Genomic DNA, 20,866 nt, shown 5'->3' on the forward strand with positions numbered 1-20,866 from the left:
AGTCAGTCATACGGACGGCATAGGCTAATAAGGTGGTAAATGTTTTCTTTGATGTAGATAAGGCTTATGATGTGGAAGGGATGCCTACTTATCAAGCTGGATAACATGGGGTTTGGAGGAAGGGTTTTTAACTTTTTTGGTGATCAATACAAGTGAGGGTGGGGAGCTCTATCTCAAGGCCATCAGACTGTTAAACAGCCATCACTAACAGACTCAAATCTCTTGCCACTTTAATAAATGTAATAAATGGATTTAATAAAGGTATCACTAGTCACTTTAATGTCTACATGTCCTACATTACTCATCTCATATGTATATACTGTATCCTATACCATCTACTGCATCTTGCCTATGCCACACGGCCATCACTCATCCATATATTTATATGTACATATTCTTATTCATCCCTTTACATTTGTGTGTATAAGCTAGTCGTTGTGAATTTGTTAGATTACTTGTTAGATATTACTGCACTGTCAGAACTAGAAGCACAAGCATTTCACTACACTCACATTAACATCTGCTAACCATGTGTATGTGACCAATACAATTTGATTTGAGGTATATAATTGTATCTCCCAGGGAAGTGTAATTAGGCCTCTGTTGTTCTCCATTATGTATCAGACCTCAGGATAAGACCCAGATGCAGACAGTTCGAAGTAACAAACATTTATTACAAAAACAGGGGGCAGGCAAACGACAGGTCAAGGGCAGGCAGAGGTCAGTAATCCAGAGCAGAGTCCAAAAGGCACAGCACAGCAGACAGGCTCAGGGTAGGCAGAGGTCAGTAATCCAGGGCAGTGTCACAAGGTACAGAATGGCAGGCAGAATGGTCAAAACTAGAAAACAGGGACTAGAGAGAGAACCAGGCGTACTGGAAAACCACTGGTACGCTTGACAAGACGAACTGGCAACAGAGAACACAGGTATAAATGCACAGGGGATAATGGGCAACACCTGGAGGGGGGTGGAGACAAGCATAAGACCGGTGAAACAGATCAGGGTGTGACATTATGATTGACAATGTATTCTCCCAGGTGTGGACTGATATCGGGAGGTCATTGTTTGTGGATGATGGGGCATTGGGGAAGAAAGGGAGAAATATTACCCATACAGCTAGAAGAGTTCAAGAAGCGATTAGTGAAGTTGAGCTTTAAGTTTTCAGTTGAGAAAAGTTTTTTTTTCCTAGAAGAAAGGTCAGGGAAGAAATATACTTGAGGTTTTATGGAAAACATCTGGGCATGGGTGGAGCATGTTCGCAGAGTAGTTGTCAAAGGAAAGAAAATGTTGAATGTGATGCGTTGCTTGTCAGGAATGGAGTGGGGTTAAGAGAATGTAATTGAGGCCCAAGCACTAAGAATACCGTATGTTGTCGAGCACTCAGTACCTCCCTGTTGGCAGCGATGCAGGTAGGGAAGAAGACAATAGTTAGCATGACATATTGGGTAAATGTACAAGGATGTAAGGTTACATATCCTACAAAAAAGGTACTCCCCGAGAGTGCTGGGGAAATGAATGAAATCTGAGTACAAGCTTTGGGTGGATAGGCAATGGCATGGCGAGCAAGATGGTGTTGCTTGGGAGGGAGTTTAGCCACTCTGTTCTTCCTGGTATCCCACCTTGGTTTCTCCCTCAGCCAGTGATAGATCTAGGGTTGTTTGAGAGGGTAAGAGATGTTGAGGAAGGAGTAGATTCAGTTGTAAGTGAACATTATTTAGACCTTCACTGTCTCTGCTCCACACTCCAGTCCAGTTGGTGGCGGTAATGCAACTTAATGCCAACTGCCAACTCTACAGACGAAGAAGAAACTCTGCTGCTGCATTTTTGGGGGGGGGGTGGTATATGCGTCACTTCCGTCTGTAGCTGTACACCACCTTCATATGGTAATGGCGAAAGCTCCTTGCATGGCAAAACGATTTTTCGAGAAAGACCAGGGTCATAAAACCAGGAGGCAAACCGTCGCTCAGGAACATAGTTACGGGCATAACGCAATTTTAGATAATAGTCGACCTATTTACTTAATCGGTTTAGCTTGCTAACGTTAGCTAGCTAATCATAACGTTTGTTCCTTTCGGTTGCCGGCATTTACGATTCATTTAGCTAGCTAGTTAGCAAGCTTCGGGGACTCAATTGTACAGCTTGTTTGATAGTAAGTTACTACTGTTGCTAACATTAGCTAGCCACCACTGTCGTCATGGCTAAATGGGGAGAAGGGGATCCACGCTGGATCGTGGAGGAGAGAGCCGATGCAACGAACGTCAACAACTGGCATTGGTGAGTAACGTTAGCCAAGTTGAAGAAAGCACACTGCCTTTTCGAGATGCAGTTGGAAAGGCCTGCTCACTGGCAAGCTATTATCAGACCAAGGCAAGGGTTCCGGAAGTAGAAACACGGTTTAGACTGCTCCTACAACAGTTTTGCTTCGGTACTGCACTGCAGTTTAAATAACGCCCGGTCCAGACTCCCACATAGAGAAGTCAGTTGAAAATGCCTAAAAATAGACTTTAGTCATCACCTTTGGGCGGTGGTGGAAAAAGTACTCAATTCTCATACTTGAGCAAAAGTAAATATACCTTAATAAAAAAATTAATTACTCAAGTGAAAGTCACCCAGTAAAATACTAACAAGAGTAAAAGTCTAAAACTATTGGTTTTTAAATGTACTTAAGTATCAAAAGTAAAAGTGTGGATAATTAAAAGTTCCTTATTTTAAGCAAACCAGACGGCACAATTGTTTTTTAAATTTACGGATTGCCCGGGTCACACTCCAACTCTGTCATCATTTAAAAACAAAACATTTGTGTTTAAGTCTGCCAGATCAGAGGCAGTAGGGATGACCAGGGATGTTCTCTTGATAAGTGTGCGAATTGGACCATTTTCTGTCTTGCTAAGCATTGGGCTCCCGAGTGGCGCAGAGGTCTAAGGCACTGCATGTCAGTGCTAGAGGCGTCCATTCCAGGCTGTATCACAACAGGCCGTGATTGGGAGTCCCATAGGGCGGAGCACAATTGGCCCAGCGTCGTCCGGCTTATGGGTTTGGCCGGGGTAGGCCGTCATTGTAAATATGAATTTGTTCTCTTACATCTAGACGTTCTGCTAGCGGAACACCTGCTCCAATATCCAATGATAGGCGTGGCGTGAATTACAAATTCCTCAAAAAACCCAAAACTTCCATTATTCAAACATATGACTAATTTACACCATTTTAAAGACAAGACTCTCCTTTATCTAACCACACTGTCCGATTTCAAAACGGCTTTACAGCGAAAGCAAAACATTAGATTATGTCAGCAGAGTACCCAGCCAGAAATAATCACACACCCATTTTTCAAGCTAGCATATAATGTCACATAAACCAAAACCACAGCTAAATGCAGCACTAACCTTTGATGATCTTCATCAGATGACACACCTAGGACATTATGTTATACAATACATGCATGTTTTGTTCAATCAAGTTCATATTTTTATCCAAAAACCAGCTTTTTTACATTAGCATGTGACGTTCAGAACTAGCATACCCCCCGCAAACTTCCGGTGAATTTACTAAATTACTCATGATAAACGTTGACAAAATACATAACAATTATTTTAAGAATTATAGATACAGAACTCCTTTGTGCAATCGAGGTGTCCGATTTTAAAATAGCTTTTCGGTGAAAGCACATTTTGCAATATTCTGAGTAGATAGCCCAGCCATCACGGCTAGCTATTTTGACACCCACCAAGTTTAGCCCTGACCAAACTCCGATTTACTATTAGAAAAGTTTGATTACCTTTGTTGTCTTCGTCAGAATGCACTCCCAGGACTGCTACTTCAATAACAAATGTTGGTTTGGTTCAAAATAATCCATAGTTATATCCAAATAGCGGCGTTTTGTTCGTGCGTTCAAGACACTATCCAAGGGTGACGAAGGGTTACGCGCCCGACACGTTTCGTGACAAAAAATTCTAAATATTCCATTACCGTACTTCGAAGATTGTCAACCGCTGTTTAAAATCAATTTTTATGCAATTTTTCTTGTAAAAAAGCGATAATATTCCGACCGGGAAAGCATGTTTACGTACAAAGAGAGAGAAAATAAAAGCATGGGATCCCCTCGTGCACGCGCTTGAGTCTCATAGTACTGTGACCGGCCACTATCCAAACGCGCTAATGTTTTTCAGCCATGGCCTGCAAAGCCACCATTCAGCTTTTTGCCGCCTTCTGAGAGCCCATGGGAGCCGTAGGAAGTGTCACGTAACAGCAGAGATCCCCTGTATTGGATAGAGATAATCAAGAAGGCCAAGAAATGGTCAGACAGGGTACTTCCTGTACAGAATCTTCTCAGGTTTTGGCCTGCCAAATGAGTTCTCTTATACTCACAGACACCATTCAAACAGTTTTAGAAACTTTGGAGTGTTTTCTATCCAAAGCCAATAATTATATGCATATTCTAGTTTCTGGGCAGGAGTAATAATCAGATTAACCTCTATGGGCTAGGTGGGACGCTAGCGTGCCACCCGTGGTGCACTCCATCAACAGCAGGTGCATTTCAAGAGCGGCAAATTTGAATCCAAATAAATGTCAAAATTCAAATTTTTCAAAAATACAACTATTTTACACCATTTGAAAGATAAACATCTCCTTAATCTAACCACGTTTTACGATTTCAAAAAGGTTTTATGGCGAAAGCATAAATTTAGAGTATGTTAGGACAGTACATTTACAAGAGTTGTGTGTAATGTTTTGTCAAGTCAAAGACAGGGTCACCAAAACCATAAAACCAGCTAAAATGATGCACTAACCTTTTACAATCTCCATCAGATGACACTCCTAGGACATTATGTTAGACAATGCATGCATTTTTAGTTCTATCAAGTTCATATTTATATCCAAAAACAGCGTTTTACTATGGCATTGATGTTGAGGAAATCGTTTCCCTCCAATAACCGGCAGTCAAGTCAACACCACAAATTAAATAATTAAAATTAGAAAACATTGGTAAAATATTATATTGTCATTTAAAGAATTATAGATTTACATCTCTTGAACGCAATCAACTTGCCAGATTTAAAAATAACCTTACTGGGAAATCACACTTTGCAATAATCTGAGCACTGCGCCCAGAAAAATACGCGTTGCGATACAGACTAGACGTCATGTTGGGGAGATCTAAAATCGAAAATACTATGTAAATAATCCATTACCTTTGATTCTCTTCATCAGATGTCACTTCCAGGTATCACAGGTCCATAACGAATGTAGTTTTGTTCAAAAAAGCTCATCATTTATGTCCAAAAATCTCCGTCTTGTTAGCGCATGATCTAAGCCAGCCGGACTTCTCGTCATGAACGAGGGGAAAAAATATATTTACGTTCGTTCAAACATGTCAAAGCGTTGTATAGCATAAATCATTAGGGCCTTTTTTAACCAGAACATGAATAATATTCAAGGTGGACGAATGCATACTCTTTTTATAACGTATTGGAACGAGGGTACCCAACATGAACTCGCGCGCCAGGTGTCTAATGGGACATCATCGTTCCATGGCTCTTGTTCGGTCAGATCTCCCTCCAGAAGACTCAAAACACTTTGTAAAGGCTGGTGACATCTAGTGGAAGCAATAGGAAGTGCCAAAATATTCCTCAGCCCCTGTGTTTTTCAATGGGATAGGTTTAAAGTCAATACAACACATCAGGTATCCACTTCCTGTCAGAAAATGTCTCAGGGTTTTGCCTGCCAAATGAGTTCTGTTATACTCACAGACACCATTCAAACAGTTTTAGAAACTTTAGAGTGTTTTCTATCCATATATAATAAGTATATGCATATTCTAGTTACTGGGTAGGATTAGTAACCAGATTAAATCGGGTACATTTTTTTTATCCAGACGTGCAAATGCTGCCCCCTAGCCCTAACAGGTTAAATCGGGTACGGTTTTTTATCCGGCCGTGAAAATACTGCCCCCTAGTCATAACAGGTTAACTGACTTGCCTAGTTAAATAAAAACAAATAAATATAATGAGTACTTTTGGGTGTCAGGGAAAATGTATGGAGTAAAAAGTACATAATCTTCTTTATGAATAAAGTGAAAGTTGTCAAATATAAAGAAAGGAATGATACCCCAAAAAACAACTTAAGTACTTACATTTACATTTACATTTAAGTCATTTAGCAGACGCTCTTATCCAGAGCGACTTACAAAATGGTGCATTCACCTTATGATATCCAGTGGAACAACCACTTTACAATAGTGCATCTAAATCTTTTAAGGGGGGGGGTTAGAAGGATTACTTTATCCTATCCTAGGTATTCCTTAAAGAGGTGGGGTTTCAGGTATCTCCGGAAGGTGGTGATTGACTCCGCTGTCCTGGCGTCGTGAGGGAGCTTGTTCCACCATTGGGGTGCCAGAGCAGAGAACAGTTTTGACTGGGCTGAGCGGGAACTGTGCTTCCTCAGAGTTACTTAACACAACTGCCTTGGTATAAAACATTCATTGAATTATTCAAATAATTGTTGAGGATGCCAATTTTGTTTTTCCATCACTCACATCAAAAGATATTAACATCTTATATTCATCCAATGTCTGCTGTGTTTTTGGATGATGTGACGTCTTTGCTGCTCCCTATGCGCAGTGAGTGCTAGTGTGCGTGATGTTGGTCCATATAAACCAGGCCCCCAGTGTCTGGTCTGGAGCGTGAAGTCACGAGCTCTGCTGCTACATAGCAACCTAGCGCTTCCAAAATGCCAGGTCTATCTGAGGAAGCCGATGTAAATTACGATCGCCAGAACTGCCAAACTAAAACATTTCAGACGCCCGTTTTGGGCTCTAAAATGTATTTATGATGATCAAGTTCCGTTTCCACAGTGAATTATTTGAATGTTCGCTACAAATCCATATATTTAATTAAATAGTGATCCATTCTGAGGACTTCATTTGTCATCATACAGGACCGTGCTGACAGACCAATCACGATGGGATTGGTCAATGAATCGGTAAGCATATAGGAACCGGACGATATTAGCTATAAATGCCAACATCTGCATTGGCCCGATGTCTAATTTAACGCCAATGTGCAAAACCGATGTCAAAGCTGACGTGCATACCTATATAACGTAGGTAGATGACAAATGACGCCACGGAGAATCCAGTGCTACATGTGCAACACAGCATTCCCAACCTAGCCCACAATGTCTGCAGTGTGTATCTATTTTTTTTGTTTCAAAGGAAGATAACAAAAAGGACACAAGCAACGTTTGTGCTGGTATTTCCTGAGGTGAGAAAGTGAAATCTTTCAATACCACAAACTTAATTACTCATTTGAAAGTGCATCACCCCCAGACGTTCAGAGACTACTTAGAACAAAAGCAGGAAAAAAAACTAAGCACACACTTCCAACAAGTTCAAGTCGAGCAGTCATTTGAAAGGGTGAGAAAATTTCAGCGAAACAACTCAAAGGCGAAATCCATTTACACCAAGCTAATGGAATTCATTGCCCTTGACTGGTCGAGCACCTCGAGCCCCAGTACACATTACCAAGTAGGTGCTTTTTTTCAGATGTTGCCCTACCGGAGTTGCAGTGTTGTTGAAACAAACATCCATGAGCTACTTGCTATGGGCGTCACTGTTATTAGCTTCACGACTGACATTTGGATCAGTGATGTCATCCCCGTGAGCATGCCAAGTCTGACACCACAGTGGGTCGACAAGGATTTCGTACTGAGGAAAGCCGTATTGCATGCTCAAGAATGTTACTGGTTCTCATACTGCTGCCATTTCAATGGCATTTGAGAACATGTTTGAAGCATGAACACTCATAGCTCCATTCAAAAAACTGACTGGAGAAATAAGCTCAACTGCGTCTGCAGCAGACGTGATACCCTGTCATGGCATTGAAACGCCTGCTCAACAAAAATGCCAACACAGACCGTCGGAAAAGTACTAGAGGTTGTGATCAAGCGATTCAGTGGCATTCTCTCTGAGCCTCTTTAACGCTACTTCGATGCAGACTAGAAAAAGGGTTTACATCAAATGTTAGACAGCTGGACAAGATAGAAAGGGACACAGTGACAGTGTGCACTGAGGAAGAAGACCCACGACAGAAGAGGCCACGGACAGACAGAGCTGAAACGTCGCTGCTTGACATGTATGATGCCTTCCCTGTAGCTCAGTTGGTAGAGCATGGTGTTTGCAACGCCAGGGTTGTGGGTTCGTTTCCCACGGGGGGCCAGCATAGAAAAAAAAATGTATGAAATGACATGTATGCATTCACTACTGTAAGTCGTTCTGGAAAAGAGCGTCTGCTAAATGACTAAAATGTAAAAACATGTAAATGTAATGAAATCCTGGTTGAGAAGGAAACGATTGAACAACGAAACAGCACAGCAAGTAAGTGAAATAAATAGGTTTTGATTGTTTTATTGGCGATGGGGACATGCATAATAAATGACAACAAAAGAAATTTTTGGTGTGTGTGTGTGAACTATTTAACTGTATTAGTTTTAAGGCCAAAATATTTTTAATCTGGCATCGGTATCAGAGTTTTTGGCAAGGAAAATATCGGTATCGCCCAAAAATGTCAAGTCGGTGGATCCCTATGCCATAGACATTAAGGTTGACTCTCTCTGGCAGGATGTTAATGACTACATTGAACATGATCTTTTGCTAGTTACTGCCACTTACATCATGATCCTTAGCGATTTGATATATATTTTTTGGTGCCATTCAGCAATATGCAGGGATGCAAACTAGTCGCCTTTTGGTGAAATTTGCCGTTTAAAAAAAATCCAAAGTAGGTAAACTACGTAATTTGTGCAGATTTGTATTTGGGGGCAGGGCTTGTCTAATATGTGCGTTTGGGTCACTAATGGCTGTAAGTGAACCAGTGATGTGCGTTTGGAGCAATACTGTCTTTATCCAAGGCTCGAGACTGGGCTCAGCCAGTCGTTCACATAACAGAATGCTGCACGCGACTGAAGAGAAGAGCCAACCAACTTTCTAGTTCCAGCATCAGCGCGTGCTCTGGAAAGAGAGTGGAAAGGCAGTTTGCCAGTTACAACGCTAGCATTGTTAAGTATCTTGCTACAGTAGCTGGATCGAATTCTCTGTTAACTAGCCAGAGAAATGTTGAGTAACATTTTAGCTAACTTGGCTGATCAAATAATTTAGTTTATGGTGTGAAAATTAGCTAAAAGAACGTTTCAACATCAGATGAGGTAACGTTAGCTCGAGGAACCAATTAGCTATATTATTAACTGGTTATACGACTCCTTGCCGTTCCTTAAGCTATAACATTAGTTGCTCACTGGACCCTGGCAATCTGTGTGAAATGTTAGCTAGCTAATGAACTAATGTTTTCCCTCTGGTTAATTTTCAGAATGGGAGAATTAGGTGAAAATTAGATGTTGCTTGTTAAACAAGTGGATTCAGGGATCAAGTGGAGCTGGGCCTGGCTTTAAGCTGGATGCCAATAGAGGTGAAAAGGAACACCACACACTTTCCCTCTTTTTCAATAAGGAGTATAAAAAGGGATATGTCAGGTGTGTGTACTCTCTGCCTGAAATAGATCAATTATGCCAACAAAAGGTCTCATGTTCTGCTGCAGGCACATTGTAGAACAATGTACACAGGCAGAAAGTGTACAATGTAATAATGTGCAGTGTAGCCCAAAGATATTGCTTTTGCTGTGTTGAACTTGACATACTGTAACACTTTCGTGTGAGTGAGGGGGGATTATTACATTTTTTTATTCAGTGAATATTACTTTTGCACACATGTAGCCTTGTGCACTTAATCCATGTCTACTATAGTGGCCACAATAATAGAGCATAAATAGAATGCCTGTTTGTTTCATTCTAGTGCAATATTTAGCGTGTGTGTGTGATCACAAGTTTTCTATTATAAAGGCTGTCATCGCTGCAATATTAGTGTATTGTTTTTTTTTTCTCTCAGGATTTGAGTGTCATTTGCAGTAAAGTCTAGGCAACAAATAACATTGGATTGCGTTCCTTAATTTTTAGCTAGGAGTTTGGTTCACATGAGCCACTTTTTATTTTACACACCGAGACTGATCATGTTCTTTGTTGTTTAATTAGTACAGTTAACCTGCATTTCAAGAAGGGATTCCAGCCTAAAAGTCACTAGAAATCTAAGGCAACAAATAAAGGATCCCCGCGTTTGCGTGTCAGTGAAAAAAAAGTCACCTTTTTGGGCCCTCACCAGTTTGCATCTCTGAATATTACATGCTTCATATTCAAATACTTCCTTTTTTTCGTTGTATTCACAGGAATGTCCCTGTATTGATGTGTAATATTGTTATTGTTTCAATAAATACTTCTGGCTTCATGTGACGTCGGGAGTTTTCCATAGCGCTGACATTCCAAGTATTCCTATCTACTAGTTTTAATGTCTATGGTATAAACTGTATGCAACCCGGATATAGACGGTCCATGAATCGGCGTATGCGAACGTGAATAGATTACTCTGTGTAGCATTAGTGCTGTAGGAAGGTGAACCTTTGCCCCAGTCTGAGGTCCTGAGCGCTCTGGAGCAGGTTTTCATCAAAGATCTCTGTACTTTTCTCCTTTCATCTTTGCCTTGATCCTGACTAATCTCCCAGGCCCTGCCGCTGCAGAACTTCCACACAGCATGATGCTGCCACCATGCTTCACCGTATGGTTTCCTCTTTGATGTACCTGTACTGTCTCCTCCTCCTAGATGTTAGCGGGGTGAACAGGCTGTGGTTCGGTGGCTGAGGTCCTTGATGATCTTCTTGGCCTTTTACTCCAGGTGCTGTAAATGTCCTGGGGAGCAGGCAGTGTGCCCCCAATGATGCGTTGGGCTGACTGCCCCACCCTCTGGAGAGCCCTGCAGTTGCAGACGGTGCAATTGTCATACCAGTCGGTGATGCAGACCGACAGGATGCTCTCAATGGTGCATCTGTAGAAGTTTGTGAGGGTCTTAGAGGCCAAGCCAAATGTCTTCAGCCTCCTACACCATACTCTCTGTGTGAGGGGACCATTTCAGATCGTCAGTGATGTACACGCTGAGGAACTTGAAGGCTGTGGCTTTGTCGAGGGCCAAGACCATAGTACACCACATGCACTGGGGGTAGAGAATAATCAATCGTGTTGCTGTGGACACAGGATATTCACACACACACACAACCTGTTTGACCTCGCTGTGATACTGTAGGCCTACTTATGTTACTTATCTGAGAAATACTATAGCAGTAAATTAATAAACCTGTCTCCAATACATTTGTATTAGTTTACACAGACCCACCGTGGACCTTTTTGGCAAATAAATGTGTGAAAAAGCATCCCGTGGTTTGATTTGTCAACGAGCTCAATGTATTCAACACTGGTGGTAACCAGTTGATCCTAGTAAATGATTCCCCCTCTATGTTCTTTTGTGAACTGTCTTGGACTCATTGTTTCCCTGTTTACTACTCAGATAATTTAGTCTGACCTTAAGTAAAATAATTGTAAATAGTGCCTTCAGAAAGTATTCATACCCCTTGATTTATTCCACATTTTGTTACAGCCTCAATACAAAATGGATTTAATATATTTTTCCACTCATCTACACACAATACCCCATAATAACTAAGTGAAAACATGGTTTTAGAAATGTTTGCAGATTTATTGAAAAATGAAATACAGAAATATCTAATTTCTGGGTCTAAGAGCTTTCCACACCTGGATTGTGCAACATTTGCCCATTTAAAAAAAAAAAAAAAAAAAAAAAATAAATATATATATATATATATATATATTTTCAAAATTCTTCAAACTCTGTCAAAGTGGTAGTTGCTTGTTGCTAGTCAGACATTTTTATGTTTTGCCAGAGATTTTCAAGTAGATTTTAAGTCAGAACTATAACTTGGCCACTCAGGAACATTCACTGTCTTTTTGGTAAGCAACTCCAGTATAGATTTGGCCTTGTGTTTTAGGTTGTCTTGCTGAAAGGTGAATTCATCTCCCAGTGTCTGGTGGAAAGCAGACTGAACCAGGTTTTCCACATTTTGCTTGTGCTTAGCTCTGTTCCGTTGCTGTTAATTATTATTATTTTTTTTTTATCTTAACACTCTCCGGTCAATGACAAACAGGCAACACTGCTTAAAAAAATGGAGAGTGAAACTATGTAATGTGTTGCATTTGAACACTTTGTATTCAGGACAAAAAGAAAGTGAATTGCTTTGCCACATTTTTTGCAGTATTACTTTAGTGCATTGTTGCAAACTGGATGCATGTTTTTGGAATATTTTTATTCTGTACAGGCTTCCTTTCCAGTCTGTTAATTAGGTTGGTATTGCGGAGTAACTACAATGTTGATCCATTCTCAGTTTTCTCCTATCACAGCCATTAAACTCTAACTGTTTTAAAGTCACCATTGGCCTCATGGTGAAATCTCTGAGCGGTTTCCTTCCTCTCCAACAACTGAGTTAGGAAGGATGCCTGAATCTTTGTAGTGACTCTGTGTATTGATACACCATCCAAAGTGTAATTAACTTCACCATGCTATTATATCTACCAATAGGTCCCCTTTTCTTTTAAGAGGCATTGGAGAATCTCCCCGGTCTTTGTGGTTGAATCTGTGTTTGAAATGTACTGTCCAACTGAGGGACCTTAAAAGTATCTGTATGTGTTGGTTACAGAGATGAAGTAGTCATTCAAAACTCATGTTAAACTCTATTATTGCACACAGTCCATGCATTTTAGTATGTGACTGTTAGTCAAGTTTTTACTCCTTAATTTATTTAGGCTTGACATAAAAGGGATTGAATGCTTTTAATTTATTAGTTTTTTTTTTTAATCCACTTTGACATTATGGGGTATTGTGTGTAGGCCAGTGATAAAAGCATTTCAATTGAACCCATTTTAAATTCAGGCTGTAGCTGAACAACATATGGAAAAGGTCCAGGGGTGTGACTTACTTTCTGAAGACAATGTATATTTATTATGTAAATAAACCCAATTGAACTATAGTTCTGAAGGAAAAATTAACTTGCCTAAGAATATGTTATTGAAACGGATTACTTTCTTTTGAGTCCATCTAGGGCTATGCACACACTGCTACAATGGAGCTTTGCTGGCATGGTGCCAGCAATACCTGGGTTGTGGGTTTGATACCCGCACGGGCCACACATACTGAACATGTCACGGTGCCAATGCTGACAGCTAAATTACCATATCACAGTTTTACTAGTTCATTACACAAGGCACAAAATATGAGAGGTCTGAAACAGGGAAATTCTCCAATAACAATTGCTTGTTTCTGTTACAGAATGCTTTGTTGGGTGACTGTGTGACCTTATGAACACAACCCAGTTGAATATATGAATTCATTGCGTGTCCCTACAGGACGGAGCGTGATGTGACAGGCTGGTCGACAGACAAGCTGAAGGAGCTCCTGTTGGGGCTGCGCGTGGAGGGCCCCGAGGGGAGCTGCGAGGTCACCGACGTCCCGAAGCTGGACGGCGAGGCGTCCATCAACAACCGCAAGGGAAAGCTCATCTACTTCTACGAGTGGAATGTCAAGGCGACGTGGACCGGTGAGTGCAGCACACTCTCTCACACCACTCTGTATGGAACTCATGTTGAACATATAGTAAGATGTTTTCTGCTAAAAGTATCCCACATTTTGATTGAAACACAGAGGGTTTTGAGCCAAACTAAGTGCAGCTTAACACTCGTTTCCATGGTGATGAGACTAACTTTTATTTATTTTATTTAACCAGGTAGGCCAGTTGAGAACAAGTTCTAATTTCAACTGCGACCTGGCCAAGATAAAGCAAAGCAGTGCGACAAAAACAACAGTTACACATGGGATAAACAAACGTACAGGCAATAACACAATAGAGAAATGTATATACAGTGCGTGCAAATGTAGTATGATTAGTGAGGTAAGGCAATAAATAGGCCATAGTGGCGAAATAATTACAATTTAGCATTAACACTGTAGTGATAGATGTGCAAGTAGAGATACTGGGGTGCAAAAGAGCAAAAATAAATAACAATATGGGGATGAGGTAGTTGGGTGTGCTATTTACAGATTGGCTGTGTACAGTGATCGGTAAGCTGCTCTGACAGCTAATGCTTAAAGTTAGTGAGGGAGCTATGACTCCAGCTTCTGTGATTTTTGCAATTCGTTCCAGTCATTGGCAGCAGAGAACTAGAAGGAAAGGCGGCCAAAGTAAGAGTTGGCTTTGGGGATGACCAGTGAAATATACCTGCTGGAGCGCGTGCTGCTATGGTGACCAGTGAGCTGAGATAAGGCGGGGCTTTCCCTAGCAAAGACTTATAGATTGCCTGGAGACAGTGGGTTTGGCGACGAATATGAAGCGAGGGCCAGCCAACGAGAGCATACAGGTCACAGTGGTGGGTAGTATATGGGGCTTTGGTGATAAAACGGATGGCACTGTGATAGACTATATCCAATTTGCTGAGTAAAATGTTGGAGGCTATTTTGTAAATGACATCGCCGAAGTCAAGGATCGGTAGGATAGTCAGTTTTACGAGGGTATGTTTGGCAGCAGCATAAGTGAAGAAGGCTTTGTTGTGAAATAGGAAGCCGATTCTAGATTTAACTTTGGATTGGAGATGCTTAATGTCAGTCTGGAAGGAGAGTTTACGGTCTTACCAGACACCTAGGTATTTGTCGTTGTCCACATATTCTAAGTCAGAACCGTCCAGAGTAATGAAGCTAGTCGGGCAGGTGGGTGCGGGCAGCGATTGGTTGAAGAGCACGCATTTAGTTTTACTTGCATTTTAGAGCAGTTGGAGGCCACGGAAGGAGAGTTGTAATGGCATTGAAGCTCGTCTGGAGGTTTGTTAAGTGTTCAAAAAAGGGCCAGAAGTTTACAGAATGGTGTTGTCTGCGTAGAGGTGGATCAGAATCACCAGCAGCAAGAGCGACATCATTGATGCATACAGAGAAGAGTCGGCCCAAGAATTGAACCCCGTGGCACCCCCATAGACTGCCAGAGGTCCAGACAACAGGCCCTCCGATTTGACACACTGAACTCTATCTGAGAAGTAGTTGGTGAACCAGGCGAGGCAGTCATTTGAGAAACCAATGCTATTGAGTCTGCCGATAAGGTTGTGGTGATTGACAGAGTCGAAAGCCTTGGCCAGGTCGATGAATACGGCTGCACAGTAATGTCTCTTATCGATGGCGGTTATATCATTTAGGACCTTGAGCGTGGCTGAGGTGCACCCATGACCAGCTCGGAAACCAGATTGCATAGTGGAGAAGGTACGGTGGGATTCGAAATGGTCGGTGATCTGTTTGTTAACTTGGCTTTCGAAGACTTTAGTAAGGCAGGGTAGGATAGATATAGGTCTGTAGCAGTTTGGGTCTAGAGTGTCACCCCCTTTGAAGAGGGTGATGACCGCGGCAGCTTTCCAATCTTTGGGGATCTCGGACGATACGAAAGAGGTTGAACAGACTAGTAATAGGGGTTGCAACAATTGCGGTGGATAATTTTAGAGGGTCCAGATTGTTTAGCCCAGCTGATTTGTCGGGGTCCAGATTTTGCAGCTCTTTCAGAACATCGACTATCTGGATTTGGGTGGGGGGTGGGCTTGGGCAAGTTGTTGTGGGGGGTGCAGAGCAGTTGGCCGGGGTAGGTGTAGCCAGGTGGAAAGCATGGCCAGCCGTAGAAAAATGATTATTGAAATTCTCGATAGTCGTAGATTTATCGGTGGTGACATCTATATTCTCCCGTACACAAAGACCCAGGGGTTCAGTGAGAAGTGGGTGGGTTGTCATAGTATCTGTCTTCTTCAAAGTAGGCTTCGACATCCTTTTCTCTCCCTCCCTCCCTCCCTCCCTCCCTCAGGAACATCAAAAACCGGAATCAAGTACAAAGGGAACATTGACGTTCCCAACCTCTCTGATGAAAATGACATGGACGACTTAGATGTAAGTTATGACAGAATGCCATTCAGGATCATGCTCTTTCAGGCTAATCGACAGCTGCTAACTGTTGGTTGTAATGTTAGTTACTCCTGAAAAGTTACATTTGTTTCTTTTCTACTTTATTTAACAATTTGCAGATATGAGAACAGAGACATTGAAAACAGTACAACATCCCTAGTCCCTTTCCCCCCCCATCCATCTCTCCCACCCACCCCACCAAGGCTTCATACAAGGACATCACAAAAAAGTAAATAAAAAAAAAGACAAAAATAAACAATGATGGAAAGAAAAACTAAACATTCAAGAAATTGTATTGATAGTAATTGGTAATGGCAACATCACTGCTGACTTCCAACTGTAGCACCAACACCATTCTCCAATAGGAGCACCAACAACATCTAGTCTATATCCGTGGGCCCAAAGGGAGTTAAGTTTATTTCTTTGCACTACCTTTATATGGGTAGAACAAGACCACACCTAACATAACAATTTGTATAGTCTATGCTCTCTTTTTTGCGGGGGGGGGGCACAGATCAGTGTGGTTCTTTGCAAGGATGAACCCAATACACCTCTCACCGAACTCATGAGGAAGGAGGGAGCAAAGAAAGTGCGAGCTGCCCTGGGGAGCTATGTTGGCCACCTGAAATCGGGTGAGGCCTTTATTCAAATCTATTTAACTCTATTGCCTGTTTATAGGCGATAGTTCAGCTTGATACTAGTTGAAATTGAACTTTTCCGATGATTGCAGAGTTCACTCAGGGCATGATCCTCCCCACGGCGAATGGGGCGGCGAGCAAGCCACAGCCTTCGCAGACTAAGGTCAAAGTTGACAAAACCCAGGTGGGTAGCAGTTGCCTTCTTACCTTACGCCCTGATTCTCTAACATCAATCTCTTCCGTTATGGATTTAACAATGGTGGAAACTTCCAGCTAATGTTTACATCAATCCAATACAAACAAAAGGAGAAGAATTGGGACGCAGCCAATGTATCAAGGGGGTAATGATTTAAAACCCAACTAGCAATAACAGTGTAAGGAATGTTCCATACATGTTGTGTTCAAGAAGAGTCCAATTAGCAAAACAAAGAAATTAATGCTTTTTTTTTATCTGCAAAAATGTAACTGTGAAGTTCATCCCCACCGCCCTTCATACAATGTAAAGCGCCACAATCCATTCCAAAATGTATTTACTCAACTTCCAAGTATTCAGGCTTATCGAGTATTACGTGAGCTTCACCTAAGGTACAAATACTGGGACTTCATGATCATGCTTGTCTGTTGTATGTCCCCAGATTGGTCCCTCTGCTTCTGCTCCACCATCCAGCACAGGGGTCAAGATTTCAACCTGCAAGTTTAGTCTCAAGGAGACCTTCCTCACCTCACCTGATGAGCTGTACAGAACCTTCATCAACCAGAACGTGGGTGGTCAAGTAGTCTTTTCCTTGTCCTTTCCTCGAACATCACTTATCGGGTCAGGCATAACAGTTGGAAGTAATACACTACATGACCAAAATATACTCCAGGAGTATATTCATTACGCAGATTCTGTTGCTAAACGTATAGTCTGTTGCAAAATGTTTTGCAAATGTAACTGTTTACTCCAAACGAAAACCTTTTAACAAAAACAGGAGTTTCTATTGGACAAATTCAGTTGGGTCCATCTCCGTTTCGTTCCATTTGCTCTGTTTGCTTCCGTTTTAGTTCTTAAACGGTTCCCCTTTCCAGTCTTTTCCCATTCACTGAGGAAGTAGGAAAGGATGCCATTTTAGAGTATTGAAACAACCATAGTTTGGCAATGGTGAGATGCAGAGAGGCTTAATTGCAGCGTTTCCCAAACTTGGTCCTTGGGACCCCAAGGGGTGGATGTTTTGGTTTTTGCCCTAACACTGCACAGCTGATTCAAATTATCAAAGCATGATGATTATTTGAATCAGCCGTGTAGTGCTAGGGCAAAAACCAAAACGTGCACCCCTTGGGGTCCCGAGGACCGAGTTTGGGTGAAGCAGTAAAGCAGGGTTTTCCATGTCATTAACAAGCTTAGTTGACCTAATAATGTAGAGTAAGAATATCATTGAGTGCATGTGCTAGTTTGCCTTCTAAAGAAAGGGTTTTGATATCCTTTTTTCCCCCTGCGGTACTTCACTAGTGCAAATAATTTCACCAGTGCAAACATTTTTGATTCACTCTTATATCCAATGTTGGATTTTACTGTTGCTTTCAATTGGGAACGAGGAGCAACCTCAGTGAACTAGACTTAAACTCTGTGTAGATTACTTCCGGGTCAGAAATGTTGCCTATTGTAAGATAATGTCCACCTACTTTTAAATTGGTGGACCATAACTCTTTTGAATCATGACTACAATTGGCTGACGGCTTGTAGGAATCATTGCTGATTTGACTCCTCTGGTCTCCTCTCTGGTAATGCAGATGGTCCAGGCGTTCACCCATGCTGCAGCTGTGGTCGACGGAGAAAAAGGAGGGAAGTTTCAGCTGCTAGAGGGGAGTGTCAACGGAGAGTTTACAGAGCTGGTGAGGACACGTGTCTGCTTGAGATCATGTTTGTTATCTGTCAATCGTAACCCATTGTGGAAGAATATCAAAATCTAACTGTAGTCTTTGTTTCCACTTCTTAGGTCCCAGATGAGAAGATTGTTATGAAATGGAGGTTCAAGACCTGGCCATGTGGTAGGTTTCCCCACTTGCTCTGTTGATTTTGTGTGTGCTCCTTTTAACCTCAGCAACTTTCAATATCAACTTTAATTTCAGCATGTCTCCACTTAGGTATTTCTTATACAGGTAATCTCTACAACACTAACTGCTTTCTCAACTAGCTCCTGGGGACCCACAGGTTTTGCAGGCTTTTGTTTCATCCTAGAACTAAGGATAACACTCATTGAGCAAACTGGAAACCGCATTTATTGTTGATGAGGACTTTAACAAAGGAAATCTGAGGAGAATTCTCCCGAAATTCCACCACCACATCTCCTGTGTTACACGGGAAGAGAGGACACTTGATCATTGTTATTCTCCCTTCCGAGACAGTTAATCCAGAGAATCAGAATCAGAGAAAATGGCTGTCTAGCAATGATCAACCAAGTTGATAGTGCTTGAAGAATTTTATTGAAGAATAATGTGCAAATATTGTACAATCCAGGTGTGCAAAATTTATAGACTTACCCAGAAAGATTTAAAGCTGTAATCACTGCCAAAGGTGATTCTAACATGCATTGACTCAGGGGGGTGAATATTTATTTAATCAAGATACAGTATGTGTTTTTTTATTTTTATGTATTACAAATTCTATAATTTCCCCTCCACTTTGAGAGTATTTTGTGTAGATTGTGGACAAATCCATTGGATTCCCACTTTGTAACAACAAAATGTGGAAAAAGTCGAGGGGTGTGAATACTTTCTGAAGCATTGTATTTATATTCTGGATTCTGACATTGCTCACGTGATATCTACTATGGATTTGTTAATTGGACGAGTTCTGACATTTTTTGATTTCTTTTGTGTATTTGTTTGGTATTTGCTAGACATTCTACCACTGATAGAACAATGAGACCGATATTTCACTGGATGTATAAATGTGAAGCATCCTGTTGGCGTTTCCGCTCACAACCAAATTTTGTATGGAAGCGATAGCGAGCTCACTGGCGGGCAGTGGGAGAAGATGGAACGAGATGGATTTTGGCTGACATTCTGTACATTTTCTCATCAATTAAACATTTGATCTCAATACAGTTTCCTGTTCCTAAAACTATAATCTGTTGTGGACAGAGTTTTGTGGAATTTACCGTTTGCAAAAGTAAAAAAAAAAAATTGCGCTGCTTAGGAGTGCAAAGGCAAATTGAGTTATTGTGCACTTCAGTGTAGGTGTTCCTTAACGGAAATATGCAGATATACTGGAACGCGCCAATAGGATATTGCTTGCGCGTGCTTGGCTCTGCCCACCTCTTTGCTTGTTCTGCCCACTATCACTCATTTGTTCCCATTAGACCACAGCTTGTCGATTCAATCTTGGTTTAGTTATAAAAACATTTGATTCAACTGCACTGTTTGAGCTAGTAACAAGCATTTCGCTGCATCAACTATAACACCTGTAAATCTGTTGATGCGACCAATACATTTTGATTTGATTTTAACATACCTGATTAAACTAATCACAGGCTTGATGATTGGTTAGATCCGGTGTGTGTTAACTGGGCAGGAACAAAAGCCTGCATACCCTGTTGGGGACCCACGACTGGACTTGAGAAACCCTGGATAGTAACATAAATGGCTTGGATATATTGTTTTTGCAACAAATTACTCTGATTTCCCTCTTCCAGAGCACTATGCGACTATCACTCTAAACATGAAGGATCGAGGCAATGAGACTGAGCTGAAGCTGGAATGTAAAGATGTCCCTACTGGAGAGGAGGATAGGACGAAGGAGGGTTGGAAGAGATACTACTTTGAAGCCATCAAACAAACTTTTGGATTCGGGGCCCGACTCTACTGAGATTGACTCCTCTAAGTCATGAACAAAAAAAGAGAACCTGATTATTTAATATGAATGAATACTCTCTTTGACACTGTCTTGTAGCACTAGCCATACTGGGTGCCTTTTCCACTTGGAAGACTGGCTTGCAGTGTAAGGGTCAGTGGTTCAAGGCTTCCTTTGAGGTCTGCTTAACTCACTGAGTCTACGCAAAGGAGATGTAGAAACAATCACTCGAATGACAGTATATTTACGCGCTGACAGTATTTGGAATTAATGATTAGTATTCTCTATCCAATTCTGCACATTTTGAAGTGTCATGCTGAAATAAATGCAATTTTTACTGAATTATGTCTTGTGGGTTTAATGATGACTGATTGTGCAAAACTACTGGTTAGTGGCTACCCGATGTCCAGTGATGGAATTATGTCTTGTGGGTTTAATGACTGACTGCAAGACGACTGGTTAGTGGCTACC

General features: G+C 41.5%; 1 protein-coding gene across 1 annotated transcript; it reads left to right on the forward strand.

Moving 5' to 3' along the window:
* The first annotated feature begins 1,840 nt into the window (after window positions 1–1,840).
* On the forward strand, window positions 1,841–20,737 carry LOC106607651 (activator of 90 kDa heat shock protein ATPase homolog 1). The gene is made up of 9 exons (XM_014204825.2): window positions 1,841–2,274; window positions 13,348–13,538; window positions 15,828–15,910; window positions 16,440–16,557; window positions 16,656–16,747; window positions 17,199–17,324; window positions 18,334–18,435; window positions 18,540–18,591; window positions 20,238–20,737. The coding sequence occupies exons 1-9, from the start codon at window positions 2,195–2,197 to the stop codon at window positions 20,408–20,410; spliced, it is 1,017 nt and encodes a 338-aa protein (XP_014060300.1). The 5' UTR covers window positions 1,841–2,194; the 3' UTR covers window positions 20,411–20,737.
* Window positions 20,738–20,866: the final 129 nt, after the last annotated feature.

This window comes from Salmo salar, chromosome ssa06, assembly GCF_905237065.1.
Source record: "Salmo salar chromosome ssa06, Ssal_v3.1, whole genome shotgun sequence".
In the NCBI taxonomy this organism is placed as follows: Eukaryota; Metazoa; Chordata; class Actinopteri; order Salmoniformes; family Salmonidae; genus Salmo; species Salmo salar.

Coding starts and splice junctions, on each gene's coding strand:
- LOC106607651 (XM_014204825.2), top strand. CDS start 2,195: ATGGCTAAATGGGGAGAAGGGGATCCACGCTGGATCGTGGAGGAGAGA. Junction 2,275..13,347: donor AACGTCAACAACTGGCATTG/GTGAGTAACGTT, acceptor GTGTCCCTACAG/GACGGAGCGTGATGTGACAG. Junction 18,592..20,237: donor GTTCAAGACCTGGCCATGTG/GTAGGTTTCCCC, acceptor TCCCTCTTCCAG/AGCACTATGCGACTATCACT.